The sequence below is a fragment of the Mastomys coucha genome, unplaced genomic scaffold (genome assembly GCF_008632895.1).
Source record: "Mastomys coucha isolate ucsf_1 unplaced genomic scaffold, UCSF_Mcou_1 pScaffold14, whole genome shotgun sequence".
NCBI classification, from domain to species: Eukaryota; Metazoa; Chordata; class Mammalia; order Rodentia; family Muridae; genus Mastomys; species Mastomys coucha.
In genome coordinates this window covers 79,791,727-79,813,349 of record NW_022196896.1, presented here as the reverse complement: position 1 = coordinate 79,813,349, position 21,623 = coordinate 79,791,727, and the positions used below count along the sequence as shown (strand labels likewise).

General features: G+C 41.7%; 2 protein-coding genes across 27 annotated transcripts in view; one reads left to right on the top strand and one right to left on the bottom strand.

The window, feature by feature from the left end:
- The window catches only part of Slc39a10 (solute carrier family 39 member 10), a 116,539-nt gene that overhangs the window by 38,098 nt on the left and 56,818 nt on the right, over positions 1–21,623 (bottom strand). For 3 of the 23 annotated variants that reach the window (XM_031367454.1, XM_031367452.1, XM_031367461.1), the window contains exons 1-3: positions 8,889–9,001; positions 6,808–6,888; positions 3,804–3,871 (exon numbers count right to left, since the gene is read on the bottom strand). The exons of 2 other annotated variants lie outside the window; for them this stretch is intronic. The gene's annotated coding sequence lies outside the window, so the exon portion shown is untranslated. Of the gene's footprint in view, positions 1–3,803; positions 3,872–6,807; positions 6,889–8,888; positions 9,086–9,798; positions 9,947–21,623 lie in introns of those variants that run through there. 18 more of the 23 variants (XM_031367469.1, XM_031367465.1, XM_031367473.1 and 15 more) reach the window with 8 other exon arrangements.
- Positions 9,203–13,668, top strand: LOC116088419 (transcription initiation factor TFIID subunit 4-like). Of its 4 annotated transcripts, none has more exons than XM_031367478.1 (3): positions 9,203–10,475; positions 12,969–13,004; positions 13,470–13,668. In XM_031367478.1, the coding sequence occupies exon 1, from the start codon at positions 9,235–9,237 to the stop codon at positions 9,991–9,993; it is 759 nt and encodes a 252-aa protein (XP_031223338.1). In that variant the 5' UTR covers positions 9,203–9,234; the 3' UTR covers positions 9,994–10,475; positions 12,969–13,004; positions 13,470–13,668. The 4 variants fall into 4 exon arrangements, with proteins under 4 accessions (XP_031223338.1, XP_031223337.1, XP_031223339.1 ...); XM_031367477.1 differs by lacking the exon at positions 12,969–13,004 and adding an exon at positions 11,313–11,367; XM_031367479.1 differs by lacking the exon at positions 12,969–13,004 and having other exon boundaries at positions 9,203–10,413.

Genomic DNA, 21,623 nt, shown 5'->3' with positions numbered 1-21,623 from the left:
AAGGAAACCGAATCCTCCAGCAGTACAGTGGTTTGTTTCTGTAACCCATGTGACCAGTCATCTATCCTCTCAAAGCCACGTTCACAGTTTAGAATGTCAATAAAACTTTCAATAACTAAATTAAACACAGTAAGGCAATCACTTAATCTTTCCAGGAGGTTCATTCACTTGACAATGGTAGATGTGTTCACAGAACATGAGTATACTTCAGTGTTTGACTTCTCTATAACTTAAAAAATAGACTATAAACATGTCTTGATTTAAGATAACCCAGTAAACAACACATCCAACAAAAAGTACAATAAACAGCACATTACCCAATACTGTATGTATTCTTGTATTCACTAATGTACATTTACTTTATTAAATATCTGTACAACTACTTTTATTTCTGCCCTTTGATCATTTGTTACAGGCACCCTTAAGCATGCCATAGGAAGATAACATTAATTTTTGCTAGTCTTTTCTACTTATGGATACAAGGAATACCTGAAGTGAGCAAAGGCTCCCTAGCTGAGATGCCTTCCAGTCAGTAATTATTGAAATGCCTTTACAGCTCCTGAAATGTATGGCTTTTGTTACTCTTCAGTAAAGGCTTTGACTCCTTTTTGTTCCCTGTGCATACAGCCTTCCTTACAAAATGGCTCATCATAAGGAAGAGACAACTTCATTCTTGGAACTACCACTGCCGACATTTCCCCATGGACCCACCTTTACTTTCCCTCTGTAGTTTTCCTTTTCACCATGGTATCAGTTATACTTCCCTGACGTTACACTACACCGTCTTGCCACTCACAAGAACTGCCAGTTAAAATGATCCTTATGAGGATAGGAGTTAGAGCAATGGCCACATATCCCAGGGCAATGCTTTTCAAACACTGGCAGACCTTCTGATGCTGCTGACAACACAGAAGCTGCTTCTCTACCAGGAAAACTTTGGGCTAATTAATTATCATTTTGAGCTACTAGGGTCTTCTAATTGTTGAACAAAGTGAACTGACTCAGTTCAAGTACTTAGCAATCTCATACAAAAGTGGAATCTAAATTACCAACCCAATAGCACACTTATTACCAGGCTTAATCATTCCTAACCTATAAGAAAACTGTACAAATTCCTGCACAAAGATTTAAAGAAATTAATTTCCCTCTTGTAACTACATTCTGAAGCACAGAACAGATCTGGATTTTAGTATCTAGGAGAAAAGTGACAAGGATGAAATCTGAGGAAAATATAAGGTCAGAAAATAAAGTACTGCAGGAAAAAAGTAATTGTTTCCTACAATGGATCAATTGTAGTAACATTTAAACCATAAAAACATAACACTAAGTAAAGGTCTAAACCAAGATTCCAAGTGACTTAAGGAAATGGGAAGGTGGGAAGAGAGGGGAAGTACGCTAAGATACCCTGCATTGATTACACAATGCCTACTGACTTTCCAGTAGAAGAATGTTAAAAAAGGATACAGGACACATCTTTTACCCTAAAAGCACTTCATAAAACAATTTGATTTTTAAAAGAAAAGCTTCAAAGTCAATGAAATTTAAAAATATTTAGCTAAAAAATCAATAAAAGCCTAGCATGTATAGAAGAAAATCACACCCATCAAGAATTTCACAAGCTTTTGTGTAGTTTTAACCACAACATACACCTTAATTCTAATTTACACCATTATTTCTGGATACTTGCCTGTAATTAACTCCAAGATGAGGAATGATTACAAAATTTTAACACTACTCAGTCTTGCACTCAAATTATTTAACAGAGAAATTCAATATTCAGCTTTGTTGTACTGCCATCTAAAGTATAATTACATCATTCTCATTAACAGTACTGCTATTTTGGAATTAGTAAAAAAGCCTGCCTCATATTTTTAGAATTATTCCTGACTTGCCAATAGTTTTATCAACATGGATCAGTTTTTCTATAACTATGTCACATTTTCAGTTGTTATGGTAATTTTTCAATGTCATTATTGGTAATTCCATATATAAGTAACCATGCCTATGAAGATTTTGGAATTTCTCACATGATTCTTAAATATAAGAAGCTTTTTCCCCTCACCATATTTAATATATAATCTTACAAGCATAGTTAAAAACAGCAGTACCTCTAAGATACTAGAATTTTTTACATCCATTTCCTTTTTAGGAAAAAACTTTCAGATCTGTAAATCCCAGCACTCAAGATGCCAAAATAAAAGGATTATGAGTTCAAAGCCAGCCTGGAATATCTAGAAAATTCCAGGTCAGCCTAGACTACACAATGAGATCCTGTTTCAAACAAGAATCTGGGAGTCTGAGAATGTAGCTCAGTAGTAGAGCACTTTCATAGTACGCCCAAGGCTCTAGATTGGACATCACCACAAAAAACAAGCAAAAAGACAATCAAAATCTATTCCACGGAGAATGCAGGTAATGAACATGCTATGAAAAGGGACATAAAGCTAATTGTTTTGTTATGAACTTTTTGATTTGGTGTTGGGGAAGTGCGTAAAACTGTATCAGACAGTAAAAGTATAACATCCAGTATGAGGCTTCATAGCCTCTGCTCCAAATGACTACTATAACTGTATAGAAACCTGCCGAGCTGTTTGTATGACATTGCTCATATACATTCAATTACTCACTTGACAATATCCTAATTAAAAAAAATATTAAAGCCGGGCGGTGGTGGCACATGCCTTTAATCCCAGCACTTGGGAGGCTGAGGCAGGCGGATTTCTGAGTTTGAGGCCAGCCTGGTCTACAGAGTGAGTTCCAGGACAGCCAGAGCTATACAAGGAAACCCTGTCTCGAAAAACAACAACAATAACAACAACAACAAAAATTAAAAACAAAAATATTCCAAGCATTACAAAGTTATTAAAAGTCAGGTAGTGGTGGCACATGCCTTTAATCCCAGCACGTGGGAGACAGAGGTAGGCAAAATATGTGTATAAAATATATCTTATATAATGTATATGCTATATGTACTATATGTATGTTATATGTATACATAAAATATGTACTATATAAACAATATATAGTATATATCTATGTGTATATACTTAACAGTATGTGTGTATATATACATATACACACATATGTATACCCATTCACATATCACATACAATATATGATGCTGCATACTTTATATATACTGTTAAAATTAAATGAGGTTTTACAATTATGTGAAATACAATTCTGTTGTTTTACTGATCTCATTTTATAACATAGGAAGAAATCACTTAATGGCATCTACCTGATCTTTCACAGCCTCTTTCATAGAGATCATGCATCTAACATAGTGCATAGTGCACGGCATATGTCTTCATATGTAAGAGAATATTCAGTACGTAGTATTTAGAGCTAACCGATCCAAATATGTGCTCACCAGCTTATAAGTATACAAGTATGGGGTGCTTAATGAAGAGAGGAAAGCAAAACAGGAAATAGGAGGAATGGAAACAGAGGCAAAAAGAAGACAGGAAACCAACATAATGTAGCTTCTACTCTAAAGTTTCAACTACTGCATTAGAGAAGCAAGACTAGGAGACATGGAGAATGTGGAAACCTATGGTGCTGACAGGTGGGGTCCGCCCCAGGACATGCCAGCTCACCTTCCCCCCGCCCCAGACATAATACAGGTGCTATTTCTCCTGTAGGAAATGCAAAAGGGGAGTCCTCAAAGCTTCTCAATTAGCTATGAATTATCATCTGAACGAATTCTTTATTAACCAAGTATTCTACCAGGAAATAGTTATGAGCAACAAATAGAATAACAATGAAGTATTAAGAATGGATCCAAGGGTTGGAAGACTTACACTAGTCAGATAAAGCTGCAGTGTGTGCCTGCTGTCCCCACATCTTACTCAGTGACACATCTTTTCATCTGCAGCCATGGAAGAAACATGAATGAGCAAGCCATATCCAAAGACAGCTAACAAAAGATTTGTCTTATTACTGCCCCAATTTAGCCCACATAAAAGCACACCTCAGAAAGTGAATTATAAACTAATTCAGGAGAGCTACTATTTTAAAAGTCAAAGTTCACAAAATACATGACAGTGAATTCATAAATACTCTGGATTTGTAAAACCTCCCATCTGAAATGTCTTGTTAAGACATCAAACAGGGCCGGGCAGTGGTGGCACACGCCTTGAATCCCAGCACTTGGGAGGCAGAGGCAGGCAGATTTCAGAGTTCGAGGCCAGCCTGGTCTACAAAGTGAGTTCCAGGACAGCCAGGGCTACACAGAGAAACCCTGTCTCGAAAAAAACCAAAACCAAAACCAAACAAACAAACAAAAAAATCAACTTGAATCCTAAATTATCACTATGAAGTCTCAGATGAATGAGAAGAATGAAGACTGGCCTCTGCTACAGTTCTTAGCAATTCTTGTTAACACTCTGGTCAATAAGGATGGTCCCTACAACATTCTGAATCATGTCTCATCCCTAAAAGTTTTTTTGTAAGGAACTGAATCTCTCTAAAAGATGAATGTAAATTGAGGACAAAATTATAGCTGTTGAAATGTTAATTCAAAGACTATTAGCTGATATTTCCCTTTCTTTCAATGGCAAAGTATCTTTTAAAGGGATTAAAGTGTACTTATAAAAGTGGGTAGTTATAAAATCTTCTACTATTAACTTTTAGATAACCAACCAACCAAAAACAAAAACAAAAAATAGAAAAACCACCACCAAAAAAAGAAAAAAAGGAAAAACAAAACAAGAAAAAACTCAAAAAACAAAAACCCGACTAGAACAAGATTTTATCTGTACATTTGAATAAACTTGTAGCTACTGTTAGTATCCTGTTAGAACATTTCTAAGGAGCCTGGAGAGATGGCTCAGTGGTTAAGAGCGCCTACTGCTCTACCGAAGGTCGTGAGTTCAAATCCCAGCAACCACATTGTGGCTCACAGTCATCCATAATGAGATCTGATGCACTCTTCTGGGATATCTGAAGATAGCTACAGTGTACTTACATATAATAAATTAAAAAAAAAAAAAAAAAGGCACCGGGCAGTGGTGGCGCACGCCTATAATCCCAGCACTTGGGAGGCAGAGGCAGGCGGATTTCTGAGTTCAAGGCCAGCCTGGTCTACAGAGTGAGTTCCAGGACAGCCAGGGCTACATAAAGAAACCCTGTTTCAGAAAAGCAAAAAAAAAAAAAAAAAGTTTTATTTTTCTTTTAAGATTTATTTATTTATTTTATGTGTATGAGTACACTGTAGCTGTACAGATAGCCATGAGCCATCATGTGGCTGCTGGGAATTGAACTCAGGATGGCCCCACTAGCTCCAGCCCTGCTTGCTCGGGCCCTGCTCCCTCCTGAATAATACACTGTAGCTGTCTTCAGACTCACCAGAAGAGGGCGTCATATCTCATTACGGGTGGTTGTGAGCCACCATGTGGTTGCTGGGATCTGAACTCAGGACCTTCGGAAGAGCAGCCAGTGCTCTTGCCCGCTGAGCCATCTCGCCAGCCCAAAAGAACATTTTTTAACAATAAAAAGTTCATTAGGTATCCATTCCCTGTATCTGGGTAGCCTACAATCCTGAGTATGTTCTACTAAAAATAATAATAGAAAATAACATTCTATACTGTTATGTGACAGAATAGAATACAACAATAACATTCCTAAATACTACAGATGACCTACAAACTGAGCTGGGAATGACTTCAGCAACCTTGTTATTTAAACCTTCTCATTTTGGTTTTATATTGCTTTATACCTATTGAGCACACTTTTAAATGTTCCAGTACGTTTTAACTGAGAATAAAATATTTTCTTATTTCGGAAAAATTTAAGCATGACTGTGGCCCAACCACGGATTTTTTAAAAACAAATTATTTTGGAAACTGATAACTGGGAATATCTGAAATCATAAAAGATGAATCTAGTGGTAATAAGAACCTAGATTTTTTTTTCAAAAGTTAATTTTTAAAACAAAGTAACCGTGTGATTTTTGACATTTTCAAACTTTATTATCAGTACAACATAATGTTACATGGGTCAAATTAAGCCAGAAAGTTTTTACCACCCCTTTCAAGACAAGAAGCCCAGACTAAATAAAGAAAACTGTTCATATACAAAGCTAACTTCAAACACTTACCTCTCTAATTTTAACAAATTGCTTTTGCAATTAAAAACAAAAATAGCTCACATATTCTTTTGGAAGGTACCTTGATTCTCTTTCTATCCATTTTTTTTTTTTTTGCAATATTTGGAAAACTGGAGACAATGTAATCACATTCAGTTTTAAAAAAGACACACATTCTTATTGGCATAGTAATCAGTTAGTGGAGAGCCATAGGTACATCCAAGGGAATGCAGTCTAAGGTTAGTAGCAAGGGCAGGTGCCAAGAAACTTCAATATAAATCAAACACTAGGGGGCAGCAAACTGCTGGAGATTGTACCAGGCAGTCAACTCACAGACACAAAGGAGATAGAGGATATGAGTCGTATTCACTCATTTTGCTGTAGGGCTAGGAACCCAGGAAGTCACTATGGAGGTTAGTTCATCTGCTAAGATACAACCCCCAGCCTTCTGTATATTTTTAATGTGAATTACATGATAATGAAAGATGGCTTAAAATTAAATCACTGTGATAAAAAGCTGCTTTGATTGCCTCCATTTCTCTTGTAGTTTCAGTTGTCTACGCTATCTAACATTGGTTTAAAGTATTAGTGACAAAGTCCTTTTGATACAAAACTCAGTGCTTCCACTCCTGAGGCAGGCACTACACTGGTGACTAGTATTTTTATCCACAGGGTTTTAAGTCAATGCTCAGTTTGAAACCGACAGACAAGCTACCTACCTATGCCCAGTCACTGAATGTGTCATGGCACAGGGATGCTTTGTGGCAAAAAGCTGTGGGGTATGGGCTTCAGAAATATGGCTTTGTAAAGAAATCAAAACATACACAAGTAAGTACAGAATAAAAGTGGAAAAAAGGCAAATCTATAGTTATCAGCTATTACATATGAGTTATGGATTTAAAAGATGTATCCTCTCAAAGGCCCAAGGAGTAGAAACCAGTGTTAATCAATTATCAGGCAAAACAAATTATTACAGAAAAGTTTGGATGTAGAGAAGGTTAGAACAGCTATTTGGTTCATCATCATTAAAGGCCATATTAAACTCCTGAAATAGGTTTGATAATACTTCTAGCCCAAAACAACCTGCAAAGGTAACCAAATTAGTTAATAGTATATCCAGTTTTTGAATCTTTAACCTCACTCCAAATCCCTAAATTCATTCCAATACTGCTAAATACCTGGAATTCTGCAGGGGCAAGAGGAATATAACGTAAATTTCCTTAAGAACAAATGTTCAGCTCAGTTGTTAAACAATTTCCCTTGGGGGTTTGTGGGGGGGAATAGGGGGAAATACACACATACACCCTTATCTTCTCCATGTATCACTTAGATTTCCTAGAGCAATGCCTGCATGCTAAACATCAGGCTTCCTCAAAGTACTTCAAACCAGGGTTGAAAATCTGGTAGAGCCAAAGATGACTCCATAGACTGAGGAAGGTGGATCCTGAGTTCCAGGCACACAAGGGCTATACAGGGAAAGCATCAAGAAAAACTAAGTCTGGACAAAAAAAGAGGGACGAGGGTGATAGTTTACAAACTACCTCAGTGGATTATATCGGCTGTAAAAGGAAGACCTTATGCAGGTAGCACCATGTAATCAAATCTAAAATGCTACCAAATCTACAATATTCTGGGAACTAACATGCACCAATTGTGTCTGGATAGGCCTCAGTCAAACTCCAACTTTAGGGAAATGGTTGTAAAATTACTGTCAGTATACGTACACTGGCTTATACAAAATAAAAGTTCAACTCACGTTTAGAATTGGGCCCTGAAACTCTCCATTATTTAATATATCCAAATATCTCCCAATTCACAAACAAAAGCTGGAAACACCTCTGGTTCTGAACATTTCAGATAAAGGGTATTCACCTGCATAGCTCACGATACATATCCATACACATGCACATCATTTGCAGTACTAACAACTAAGCCTAGATTTGTGCAAACCCTAGGCAAGTTTCCTACCACTGAGCTATTTTGCTTAACTTTTAAGACAAGCTCCAGGACTTGAATTTGCCAGCTTTCTTCCTCAGTGCCAACCCACCCCCAACTCCCCAAGCAGCTGGGTTTATAGGTCTGTGCCTTTAGGAATAATCTGAGAAAACGTCTTTGCCACCTCATTTAAAGTAGAACCCAAACCATTCATTCTTGCGCATGGGTTCCTAACCATGATTAGTTGATAGAATTCAGTTTTGTCAATTTGGGGAGAGATTAAAAACCACTGAAATACAGTTACTTTTTAGCGAGGAAGTAACTTCCTGAATACAGGTCAAAATTAAGTAAAACACTTAAAACAAATCCTGTAGGTATAATTTCTAGTTCTTGCTAGTTTGAAGTTAGTCGTTATTAGGCAGGCCAGTACCGTAGATGCTTTATTAAAGTATGGACTACTTCATCAAAACCAGAGTTTCCCATAACTTTCAATGTAACTATACTATAGCTATGTATCCTTACGAATCTATAGTCACAGTCTAAAACCCTTCATCTAGAAAACACACAATGCCCACCAGCATACTTTATTTCCTCCACAGCATTTATCACTGATGTGTCTTTCTTCCTAGTGTAATGTCCAATGCACACAGGAAGTGGAGTGTGTGGGATGGATTTCCAATGTCCAGGACAAACGACTCACAAGGTGCTCAAAAACTTGTAGATTAGGGGGATCCTAACATTACTCTGGACACAGCAAATCTACTTTGTTTAGGCTTCCCAACTGCACTGTTACAATTCTAAGCCTCCAGCTCCTGTATTACTTTTTCTTAATTATCATTAGATACACATCCAAAAAAAAACATACAAGAAACCTGTCACCCGCTAGTTACCGCACTTAACAATGGAGACATAAATGTAAGTTTCTAGAAGACGGTGGATGGAACTGTCTTTTAACTCATGCTTTTGTGTCACTTGGAGCAGACACTCGGGTGAAGAAGGACCCTTCCGAATCGGTGGCGGGGCGTCCTGCGGTGAGATTTCTTCCACGTGCCCGGCTCCTTAAACTCGGCCCATGTGGCCAGGCTCCCACGTGAACGCGTCTTCTCAGAAGCCGCAGGAAGCCTTTCCACGTCACGCCACCCGACGCCTCGCCAGACTGGGGAGTTCCGAAGACGACCCCCCCCACAAGGGAGGAGCGAAGCGTGGAGCGGATGCGGACCCCGCGGCGGGCCGGCCACTTCCCTCCGCTCCCAACCGCGCCCACGCCACCCTGCGCCCCGGTGGCCCGGGGAACAAAGCCCCGCGGCCGCCCCACGATCCGGCTCTGGGACCCGCGGGGCTGCGCCACGGCTCCCGCGCGCCCCCACCGAGCCTTTTCGGTTGGCCCGGAGCTGAGCGGCCGCCGTCCGTTACCCCCCGCCGACGAGCCCCTGGGACCTGCCTCGGGTCCCGGGTCTCCGTACGGCGGCCGCGGGAAGCCCGCGCAGCCCTCAACCGGCGCCGCCCGCCCCGCGGACCCGCAGCAGGCCGAGGGGGCGCGGGTCCCCACCGCCGCCCGCGGCACGCTCGGCTGGCCCCAGCCCCACGCGCCGCTCTCCTGCTCGCCGCCACCGCCTGCAGCAGCTGCGAGCACCCGCGCCCTAGCCCCGGGGCCCCGGTGCCAGCCCCAGCCTGGCCGCCCGGCCTCCCCAGCCGTCCCGGGACTCCCAGGCTCCGCCGCGCACGGGGCCGGTTCTGGGGGAGGGAATGTAAACAAATCGGGGTTTTATAGTTACCTCACACTCGAGTGCCGTGTGCATCTCCTCTCCGCTCGGTACCAAACCCCGGCTGCACCCAGTCGTGTATTCTCCAAAGCCGCCTGCGCTAACTGCGTCGCGGAGCCTAGCGCGCGAGCCGGCGCTCTACGCCGGCGGCGCACTCAGCCTGCTCTGGCGCCCTGCGCAGCCGCACCCTGGCCGCCTCAACGCTAGCTACGCCAGCGGCGCACCCGGCCCGCTCCGGCGCCCTGCGCAGCCGCACCTCGGCCGGATCAGCGCTACGCCGGCGGCGTACCCGCAGCGCCCAGCCATTCACTTCGCGGACGCGCCTGGCGTAGGAGAGCCGCGGTACCGGCAGGAGCTACCCGGGACAGGCGGAACTGGAAGAAATTAGATCTACGCAAATTGCGGAGCTCTGTAGCTCCGCGCTAGTTTTGTTCTGAGAAAGGACTCCTTGTGGGGAGTTGGGGCGGCTTCTAACGCATGCGTGGAGCGGCCTCGGTCGCCTCGACTGGCCTCGCACGTCGGTTGCTGAGGCCTTGGGCTAGCGGATGAGACGTTAGAAGCCCGGAGAGCGAACGACCTAGGCCAGAGTTTCGGAGTAATCAATTAGGATTGCTGATTTGTACACGGGTTAGACATCTATATTAAACTAACTCCGCCCCGTCTGTCCCAGCTACCGTGCCAGTCTCCCGGTAAAACTAAACTTTAGTGCTACGTGCAAAGTGTTTTGCATAACTCCCCCCACCGCACCCCCATTTAAAGAGCACTTACAGTGGGTCTTCCCAAACAGAAAGGAGTTGAGTTTAAAAAAGTGTCACGTAATTCTGGTAGCTTTGGGTACCCATCCAAGGACTTCCCACCACCTTAACTACTGGAACTTACACCCAAAGGCAAGAGCCCGATCCGCCCAGCAACACCGGTGGACTCATGCTTACATCCTGCCGGTTCTTGCATCCCTTTTGCTCACACCGCCATTCTCAATGGCCTCCTCCCCTCTTAAGCAACTAATAACCCACAATTTTCTTAAAAGGAGGCTCGGAAAACCCTTTGCTTCATTATTCATTACTCTGCTTCCTGACTCTTAATTCATGTCTAGGCTTATTTGTATTCTGCCCAGATGCCTGTGTTTCTGTATTCAAGCTGAGCGTACTTACTAGTGAAAGTGAATTCTGGGGTTGCTTTATGGATCAACAGAGTGCATATAACTCTGAGCAGTAGTAATTGCCAGCTTTATGTGTCAGGTACCGCCAACATGCTTTGCGTGTGTATTAATTTAATACTCCTAACAGAGTGAAGAATGATTACCCAGGAAATAAAGTAATAGGAAATAAGTAACTTGCCTGAGAGAACCAAGGACGGGCATAGAGAGCCAAACCTATTAAGTATGGCGTGTCTGGCAGGCTTGAACTCCATGAAAGAAGCTGCTTTGCCTTTTGTTTTCTATACGGAACATCTTCCAGGTGCTTAATAAATGTCTGACTAAAAGCACACGGAGCTTCTCCTATTCCTCTTTCTCTTATATGGAGAAGCCAACCTGTGACCTAACTCCTGCTGTCAAAGGAAGACATTCTGAGAAGTCCTCAGGTATTGCCATTAGTGGAAGAAGATAGCAGAGTGACCACAGTCCTCAGACCCATGAATTAATCTGGGGATTACACAAAAAGTAATGTCTTAAGTTATAGAGAGTTTATCAGTAGATCTTTTTAGTACAAAGCATAAAAATATCCAAATTGCCATGATATTTTTAAGGCTTCTAATTTGATTAAACACATTGTCGGCTTCTTTAACATATATATAACATCTTCCAAACAAGCTAGAACTCTTGAGTCAATGTTTCCAGCACCTCGAGTGATTTGGGGTTATTTGTTTACAAAACAAATGTTCACCTGGTTTGCACAGGTACACCTAACTACTTAGTTAAACCCTGCCTATGGCTGTGAAAAGCAGTTAATAGCTACAACCGTGAGTTGGATTCTGCCATACTCCCCAATCTCTCTCACTCCTTTCAAGATTTCTGAGAATTTCACATTGTGGAAACTAACAGGCTAAAGCTTCAGTCACAGTGTTATGTCATGTATCTGTGTCTGAAATTTAAAGGTAACCGTTTTACCTCTATGAGACAGTATAATGAATCCAATGAACCTTTTAGTTCTTCCAAGGATTAGGAAAGAGCCAAATATAACAATGGAAATAGGAGTCACGTCCTGCCTTGAACTTTAGCTGTCACTAAAGGAAGCTCACGACAGGCCCAGCTTTCCTTCTAATTTTGGAAAAAGTGCTCACCATCCACAACACGGTTATGGTGGTTATGAAATCTACAAAGGGCAGGACAGATTCTAAGAAATCAGACTTTCAAATTCAGTTGTTCTTTTCATGAATCAAGATTAGTAATAACTTTCGAGGCCAGCCTGGTCTACAGAGTGAGTTCCAGGACAGCCGGGGCTACACAGAGAAACCCTGTCTTGAAAAACCAAAAAAAAAAAAAAAAAAAAAAAAAAAAAAAAAGATTAGTAATAACATGATAAAAAAAAAGTCTCCTTGAATACACTTGAATCTAGACATTGATTCTTACATGGCCAAATAAGTTTGGATCAGCCTAGAGAAGTCATTAAGAGAAGAAGGAAGATTAAATGGAGTGAAAATCAAGGCACCAGAATAGATGTTTAAAACCTGGGAAAGGAAGGTGTCAGGCACCTGTAAGCACAGGACTGAATGTAGGCTTCCAAATGAACAGTTATCCATCATTTCTAGAGGCTCTGTATTCCATTTTGGGAGTGAAAAACTGAGTTCAGCATCATTTGTGAAGCTGGCTCTTCCATTAAAATAGCGGCACCCTTGTGCCTGGTCACAGCACTGCTAGGAGAAGGGCTTTCCTCTGAGGGTTGCTGAGGTAGGAGCCACAGCAGAGAAACTGTAGAGCTACCTCAGATTCACTTCAGAGTAAGATGACCCAACTCGGGAGAGAAAGGAAGGTTCACTCAGAAGAATGAATTAAAGCAAAGACATTTACCCATGTGACATCAGGAAGCTTTCCTGTTCCAAACCTATTATACGTCCTCACACACCCCTGGTAGCCCTTCAGGGCTGGGCCTTGAGACCCAATGACTTCGACCACTAGAGAAGTTATTCTCTCAAGTTATTCTATTATTGATTTATGCTGCTCATGGAGTATATATTTTTTTCAGGCATTTTGTGAAAAAGAGGTTCCAAGAAAGCAGCAGGTGTGCTCGGATTCCAAGGGTGGAAGGGTGGAAGGGTGGAAGGGTGGAAGGGTGCAGGACGAAGGTAAACACTTCTCACTCTTGCTCTCAGCCAGCATTTCGCACTCAAGAGTATTAAAATGAAGAAAAACAGGCCTGTTGGCCCCTGCAGAAAACATGGGACCCAGCTGCCTGTCACCAGGTGGCCAGTGTAGATCCTTTGAAATCCCAGCTGCACAAAGTGCCTTGGCTTTCAAAAACTCAGCTCCTACTCCAAAGGAATCAGAAACAAAAGCAGCAAAAAGGATTATATTAATATCACAAATCTTAAATGTATTCACGATGATTACACTTCAGTTTAAGGGAAATTACCAACATGAGAACAATTAACCATGAGTTACCATTAAATATCTTAAAAGTTTATTAAGTGAGTTGAAACAAATAAACACTTATTAAAGATTCATTTTTTTTTAAATGTCATCACAGGAAAACAAGTTTCAGATCTTGCCCAAAGCTTTCTGATGATAATAATGAGAACAATTTCACAACTGACATCTACAGAATCAAGCCAAATCTATCGCTGGAGCCAAGATATACTTATTTTCATTTGTTAAAACTTTGACAGCAAAATATGCAACAACATTGTACATTTTAGGGAAAGCAATAAATGAAGTGTTAAAATGAGTAACATGAGTTAAAGTTCATGTGTTGAAATTATAGAGGACCTGGTTCAGTTTTCAGCACCCATGCAGCGGGTCACAAACACCCATAGCTCTAGTTCCAAGGGAGTCAATGCCCCTTTCTGGCCTCCACAGGAACCAAGCACACACATAGTACACATACATGCATTCAGGCAAAACATTCATTCACATGAAAGTAGATACATCTATTTTCTTTCAAAGTGTCATAGTAATTTCTGAATTTCTGTTGCATTAGTTTTACTTCTAAGTGAAGTAACATGCTTTATTTATTTAAGGCTGCTTTTTTGCTCTTTATAGATGTGCATAAATCAGCACTTCTTTTCATCCCACAGGTTGGGAGAAGTTTTAGGTAATTTCCCATGATTATGGAGAACCCATCTGGCAATGCCCAGTAGTAGAGGACTTACAGTGCCTGGCTTGCTTGCTTTCTTGTGGATGATCTCACCCATAGCATCTGATGATTTCATACTCAAGTTTCATTCTAATTATAAGGATAAGGACATCATTTCTCTAAGCAGTTATATTTCATAGTCTGCCTTCCCACCCTAAGCACATGAATATGTGTGGTTTAAAAAGTGTCAAGTAACATTTCAATGTTTTAAATATAGCTCATTCCTACTATAACCCTGTAAAGTGGATACCATGGTGCCTGTCCATTTTACTGAAATCCCAAAATGGCAGAACCAGGATCCCAGTGCTATGTATCTGGCTCCTAAGATGGTACTCATACTTCTGCCTCTGAAAGCAAGACTGTACTAGAGGCTGGGCAGACAGCGTAGCCCATAAGGTGCTTGCCACACAAACATGGAGGCCTGAGCTTGATCCTGAGAACCCAATGAAAAGCTCAGAGTATGTTGACAAATATCTCTAACCGTAGTGATGAGGTCCATGGGACTTCCTAGCTATCCATCTTAGCCTACTTGTCAAGTTAGAGGCAATGAGAGAAAGACTATCTCAAAAAACCAAGATGGTGCCAGGCAGTGGTGGCGAACGCCTTTAATCCCAGCACTTGGGAGGCAGAGGTAGGCAGATTTCTGAGTTCGAGGCCAGCCTTGAATACAGAGTGAGTTCTAGGACAGCCAGGGCTATAAAGAGAAACCCTGTCTTGAAAAACCAAACCAAAACAAAACAAAAAACAACAACAACAACAAAAAACCAAGATGGCTGCCACCTGAGGAACAACACCAGCTGGTGTTCTTTGCCCTCCATGTATAGGCACATCTGAATACATGTACCACCCTAACACATATGCATGACTGGGCCAGGCCTGATTTTTGTGAAGCTATCTAGACAATTTCTCTGAAATAGTAGTAATTAAACCATGAAAGAAAAAGGATCCATGAACTGGCTCTTGCTAGTCTGTAAATGCAGTGGGTCAATGGAAACTTTAAATGTAATGGTAAGTGAAAGAAAGAATAAAAACAAAAACATATTGAGGTAGTTGTATTGTGAATTTCTGTTCTTTCCTTTTGCTTTATCTTCAACTTCACTGGCTTAAAGCAATTCTGAGGGTGACATTCCAGTTGATCTTTTAAATCAGAATTGTTGAGATTTTTGTCTTTTACTGTCTATTGTAATGCTAAGCGTGGGCCCCCAAGACCTAGAGTCTGCTCTTAGCCCCTGTGACCCTGACACAAGTTATTTCTAATTGGTGACTAAAGATGCAAACAGTCAGTAACTGGGTAGAAGAGACATAGGTGGGGTTTAGGTTTCCCTGGCTTGGAGGAGGAGGGGGAGGAGGAGGAAGAAAAAGAGGAAGAGAAAGTGCAGGAGGGAGAAGAGCTGCCACCATGGCTTAGGGGAGCCATAAAAAAAAGGGGGGGGGCCTGTGGGCCGATCAGTTGGAGTTAAGAGCAGCTGAGATGGAACATAGGAAATAGTAAGTGCTAACTCAGGGCTCTTGATAGGACATTCTAATGGCATGGAGGCTAGGCATCTGCTCAGCTTTTGTACGATTAAGATATATTGTAAATATAAAGACTGTGTCTCTCACCCAGGAATTTACTTAAGGTGGGGTAGAAACCTTGGGCTGAGATTTAAAGAACTTCTACAACACAGAAAATCATTAGCCAATCCACTTTTACCTTCCTTTAAAGCTTTCCCTCCATCAGGGCCATTTGATCTTGTTGTTCAAATATAGATTTATATCAGTAGAGTTATATTAAAAATTAAAGAGGTCAGGTGTGTGTTAAGGACTTCCTTCCTACAAATTAAATATAGGCAATGGATGTGGAATCAGTCAGGACTAGGTTGGGATTGAAAAAATATACCTGAAAAGATTTAAAGTGAAATTCATTAGTCCGCCTTAGAAAAACAGCCCAGCGTTGAAAGATAGATAAAATCTCAAGCACGACTTTGAGCTTCTGTTATACGCAAGCCACTGCATTAAGTAGTTGAGATGCCAGGGTGGACAAAATGAGATTCTGGCCCTTAAATAGCTTATGGTCTGGTGGAGGAGGTAATTAAAGAGGTAATTATAGCATACAGTGGCAAATGCTAGGCTAGAGAGAGGTATGGTTGCTATGGCAGCAGAGGTAAAAATGGGTTATGCTCAGGCTTTAGCAACATCTGACACGTGACTCAAGGGCGAGTGAGGGGAGCCAGGTTAAAACAGGGGGTCATGGAGATGATGCACGCAGATGAGTGGTGCAACTGAAAGCATGGCTTTCAGTTAGGGAACTGAAAGGAAGCCAAACATGGCTTTCCGTCTCTCTGTGTCTCTCTGTGTGTCTCTGTCTCTGTTTTTGTCTCTCTCTCTCTCTCTGTTTCTCTGTCTGTTTCTCTGTGGGGGGGGGGCGGGGGAGCGGGGTATTTTATTTTGCATGGGGGATTAGGAGAGATGAGACGGGACTGGTAAACAGGGCCTTTGTGAACCAGGTTAAGGCATCTGAATGCCAGAGTGCATTAAGAGCCTCCGGAGAATTTTAAGTAGGCAGGTGCTGTGAGTCCAGGCAGTAAGGAAGATTCGAGTGGTAGGCGGAAGCGGTTGGTTTCCTCCCCTAAGATGCCCGTCTTGTAATCCATGGACCTGTGTGAATGTTAAGTCAAAAAGAAATAAAAGCTGATTGTGGAATTAAGGGCCTAATTTAATTACACAAATCCCTAAACAAGGAAGAAAGAGGGAAAGGAAGAAAGGCTGCAGCAGACACGAGCAAGGAGGAGGTAGCATGGCTCTGTGGGCAAGGGGGCTTGCGGCCTAGCCTGGGCTATCTGTGGGCAAAGGGGCTTGCGGCCTAGCCTGGGCGACCTGATCCCAGAACTCACCTGATGGAAAGTGAGAACCAATTCCTGCACATGGTCCTCTGACCTCCACCCTGGCACTCATGGGCTCCACCCTCCAAGTTATTTGAAAAATAAAGCAGGAAAATAATGGTCAGTGGTGTGGAAACCTCTACAAACAGACCTTGGGCAGCCTCAAGAAACTAGCAATGGCAAAAGAGTTGGAGCCTCCAGGAAAATGGTGGCTGGCCTGACTGGTATCTGGGGTTTTGTCCAAGAAGGGCAAAGCCAGGCTTCAGACCTACAGGAACTGTGAAAGAATTAATTTTTTATTCTAGGTTTTAAGACACCAAATCTAAGGAGATATGTTATAGCAGTATTAGAAAACAAAAGTTAGAAAGCTTTAAAAATGGGAAGTGTTAAGGAGATTGAATCCAAACTGAACCTAAACTCTCCTCTGTGCCTGTAGCCTTTACCTTCATCTTCATTATCTTTAAGGGGCCATGTTTCACAGGGTTTGGGTTTGTTTAATTTCTATTAGGTGGTATTAATGTAACAAATACACTAAGATTATCGACCAAAATTCAAATAGAAATACCTATTCGAAGACGAATGAATCCTAAAACTACTCTGCTAAGCCAAATATGGCAGTCAGAGCATAACTACTGCATGGCTGAACTTCCATGAGATACTTAGAATGGGAAATTCACAAAGATGGGAAGTAGAAGAGAGGGGCTGCAGGAGGGAGGGGAAACATTGAGGGGAGAGCTAGTTAATGTTTAGTGGGTACATAGCGTCTATTTGAGGTGATAAAAAAGATCAAAAATAAACTAAAATGTTGCAATAAATACAAAATAAACAAATATACTCCCTAGTGTGTATAGTATTCGAGGAATTGAAATTTATTATACCACGTAAATGATTACATAGAGTTTTTGTTGGTCGTTTGGTTTATTATTTGGCTGTTTTTTGAGATAAGGCCTTACGTATCCTAAGTTGGCCTGGAACTCACAATGTAGCCCAGCATGATCTACATTGATCCTTCTGCCTCAGTGCTGTAAACTGTTAAAATAAGATATGTACACTGCCACAGAGGCTCTGTGGAGCAGGACCCAGTGCATGCTAAGCATACCTTCTACTAGAGCTATTCCAGTTAAGTAGGGTTGTTTGTTTGTTTTAATTTTGTTGTCGGGAATATGGGTACAACCTTTAATCTCAACACCAGGATGTAAAAGCAGTTTGAACTCTGTGAATTCAAGGCCAGACTGCTCTACAAGAGTGAGTTCCAGAACAGCCAGAGCTACATAGTGAGACCCTGTCTTGAAAACTGGAAGGAAGGAAGGAAAGACAGAAAGAAGGAAGCTAGGAAGAAAGGAAAAATGTCATTTTCTTCTTGGATTTTTATTAAGAACTCCATATATGAAACAATAGCTTTGTCACTGGGAGCTTCTGAGACCATCAAATATTGGCAATTACCAGAGCCAAAATAAAGCTACTATGCTATTATTCTTCAGCCCAGTGACCTACCCCTCCATCTTTTTCCCTCTCTCCCTCTGTGTGTGTGTGTGTGTGCAGGTTAGAAGACAATCACATGTGTCACAGCCACCTTTATTTTGTGACAGGGTTTCTTTGGTCTAAGGCTTATCAGCTATACTGCTGGCCAGTGAGCATCCCCCCCACCCCCTGGTCTTCCTTATCTCCATCTCCCCAGCCCTGGGAGTACCAGCACACATCATCTTTCTGCCCCTGGGATTACAAGTATAGATCATCACACCAGGCTTTTTCCTGTGGATGCTGGGGTTCAAGCTCAGTTCCCCTTGCTTGTAATGGAAGCATTTTACCAAATGAGCTATTTTTAAAAATAAAGCAGTTAGATTGGCCATGGGTGGAGCTACCAGACACACCTTAAAGATGATTCGGATGCAGTTTTAAAATTAACTGGCTCAGATTCAAAACAGATCCACCCTCTTTGCCAAGTTTAAAGTAACTAACTTACATTTAACTTAATTTAAACTTTCAGCTTTGTTTAGAAATAAGGCTCTTGAGAGCCTATGTATTGCTCATTTCACTTGAATTTTTTTTTCTGAGAGCAAAGTTCAGTTTTCAAATATTTACTGCATTTGTACAATATCTAAAATAGTACTCAACAATGTTAAATGACAAGTATAGTGGCTGATAATCTGGCTTTCTACTCAAAGCAGGTAATAGAATAGTGATGACATGAGGTAGAGAGAAAATAAAAGCTAACACAATATTAGTACAGTGGCCTCTCACTTATCAGAACTACATAGCTGATTTGGGAGCTAATCAGGACTAGATAGTTGGATGTTTTGGGTGGGATAGGTGAGTCCTACCCATTAGAGATGATTGTTCTGCAAAGGAGGATGAGGAGGTGACTAAGAAATTCAATTGTAAGCCAGGCGGTGGTGGCGCCTTTAATCCCAGCACTTGGGAGGCAGAGGCACTTGGATTTCTGAGTTCGAGGCCAGCCTGCTCTACAGAGTGAGTTCCAGGCCAGCCAGGGCTATACATAGAAACCCTGTCTCGAAAAACAAACAAACAAACAAACAAAAGAAGAAATTCAATTGCAAAACTCTAGTTTTGTCTCCTTTATTATCTGATTCCACCATACTACAGCTTAGCACTTCGTGCACACCATCAGTAATAAGGTGGCCATACTGCAGAATGGTTTATCCATACCAAGAGTTACTAAAAGAAAAGACAGTCTGGTGGAACATCATTTGACTGGCTAAGATGTGTAAGTGGATTGTCATTAATATTATTTAGTAACTGCATCCTAGGAAGCAGGGGCAGAGTCTATAATTCCACAGTATTGACTCTCTCAATACAAAGAGATGAAATCAGGAGGGCCTCCTGCATCCCTCAGCATTTCCCAAGCGAGCAGCCCTTCATGTGTTCTGTCTTCTCTTCCCTCTTTTTACAGCCATGGTTATCTAAAAAGACTTTTCTCTCTATTTGCTTGACCTTCCTCAAGTCACTCATTGACATGGGGGTGTCCATCCCATCACATCTCCCAGATTGTCACTGCTGATCTTAGTCACCAGACCACTTTGTCACTTTTCAAATGCGATTCAATTTTATTACTCTGCTACATTTGAGGCAGTTAACCATTTCCTTCAGATGCGAAGGCATTTGTTGAGTTTAACAGGATGAGGAGACATGCCTAGAACAGACACCTGTACTAGTAGCCCAAGACTGAGTAGACCCTTACTGATTGTCCCCTGTAGAGGAGACCAGTCCCCTTCCCCATCGCTGAGCTCACTTCCCCCTTGGAAGAATCTGCCATACCCTGCATGTTGGTAGCAGATAGCATTCTTCTGGTCTTTCCTTAACCTCTCTAGTGGTTCATTTCCTAGTTTAGTCAAGGGCTCTCACTCTCAGCTCTCTACACATAGCCACGCTCTTCTGAATGGCTTTATTTGTTATACTGTACTGGTGTTTGTAAAGGAGTGTTTTAAGGAGCACTTGCATCAACATCTGTAAGGACTCTTATTCAAAGTGCAGAGTCCAATATTCCCTAGGACACTGAAGGGTAAAAACCAAATTCTGCATTTTTCAATCAGTTTCTCAGAAACTGTTTTTAAAACATCAGATTGGACACGCTGGGCATGTAAGTCAGAGATAGAGTGCTTGCCTAGCATGCTTAAGGACTGGGTTCGTTCTCTCCAAAACAAATCAAACTAGAGAATCTCAAAAATACACTCATCTTGAATAATTTTATGTATCTCCATCTAGTCTACATCTTATAAATATTAAAATACAACAGAGGTTTGGTGCCTTGGAAAGAATATACTCATGCTGGGTAATTTTATGTATCTCCATCTAGTCTGCATTCTATAACTATTAGAATACAACAGAGGTTGAGTACCTTGGAAAAAAAGGAGGTTTGTTAAGCTCAGTTTTAGAGGCTGAAAGTTCAATATCAGGTGGCTCAACTGCTTTGGTCTCTGGTGAGAGCCCCTTTGGGGAGCCATGACATGTCAGAGGGCATAATGGAAGCACATATATGTAGTAGAGATGACACGGTGAAGTGCGTAGCCTGAATGAGGAAAGTCCTGGAACTAAGCTTGGCCTTTCTCACTTTCTCACAGGAGCTAGTTGTCATCCTGTGGGAAATAAGCCCACCTTAAACACTTCTGAGAGGCATTCCAAAGACCTAAAGATGGCCCACTAGGACCCGCCTCTTAAAAGCCTAAAGCCCTCTCAGCATCACCACTCTTAGTAGCAACCTCCTGACACATTTGATCTTAAGGCTAAACCACATCCAGACTTCAGCTAGTCCCATGACCTCAGTTACTAATTATACGCCGGTGACATCCGACTCTGTTTTAGCTATGAACATTACAGTGGGCCTGTCTCACCAGCAGCTCAAGTGTCTACCCCTCATAGCTTGCTCTAGTTCTCAGAATGGTTCTGTTGTACTTCTTGGAAGGGTGAAGAAGGGGAAACAGAAGTGACGTAATCATTCTAGTGCCCTCTGGTTTACAGCTATCAATACTTGTTCTTACAATTCCTTCCCTACCCACACTCCCACCCCAGGATCGATCTCCTGGGCTCAACTGTTCTGCCTCCTTGGCCTTGACAGTTGCTGGAATACCAGGTGCATGCCACCACTGCACCAGTTTATGCTCATGACTTGACTCTTGCATGGCCTTGTGCCCACCTTGCTCTCTTACTGAAAGTTATTTATTATCTAGGA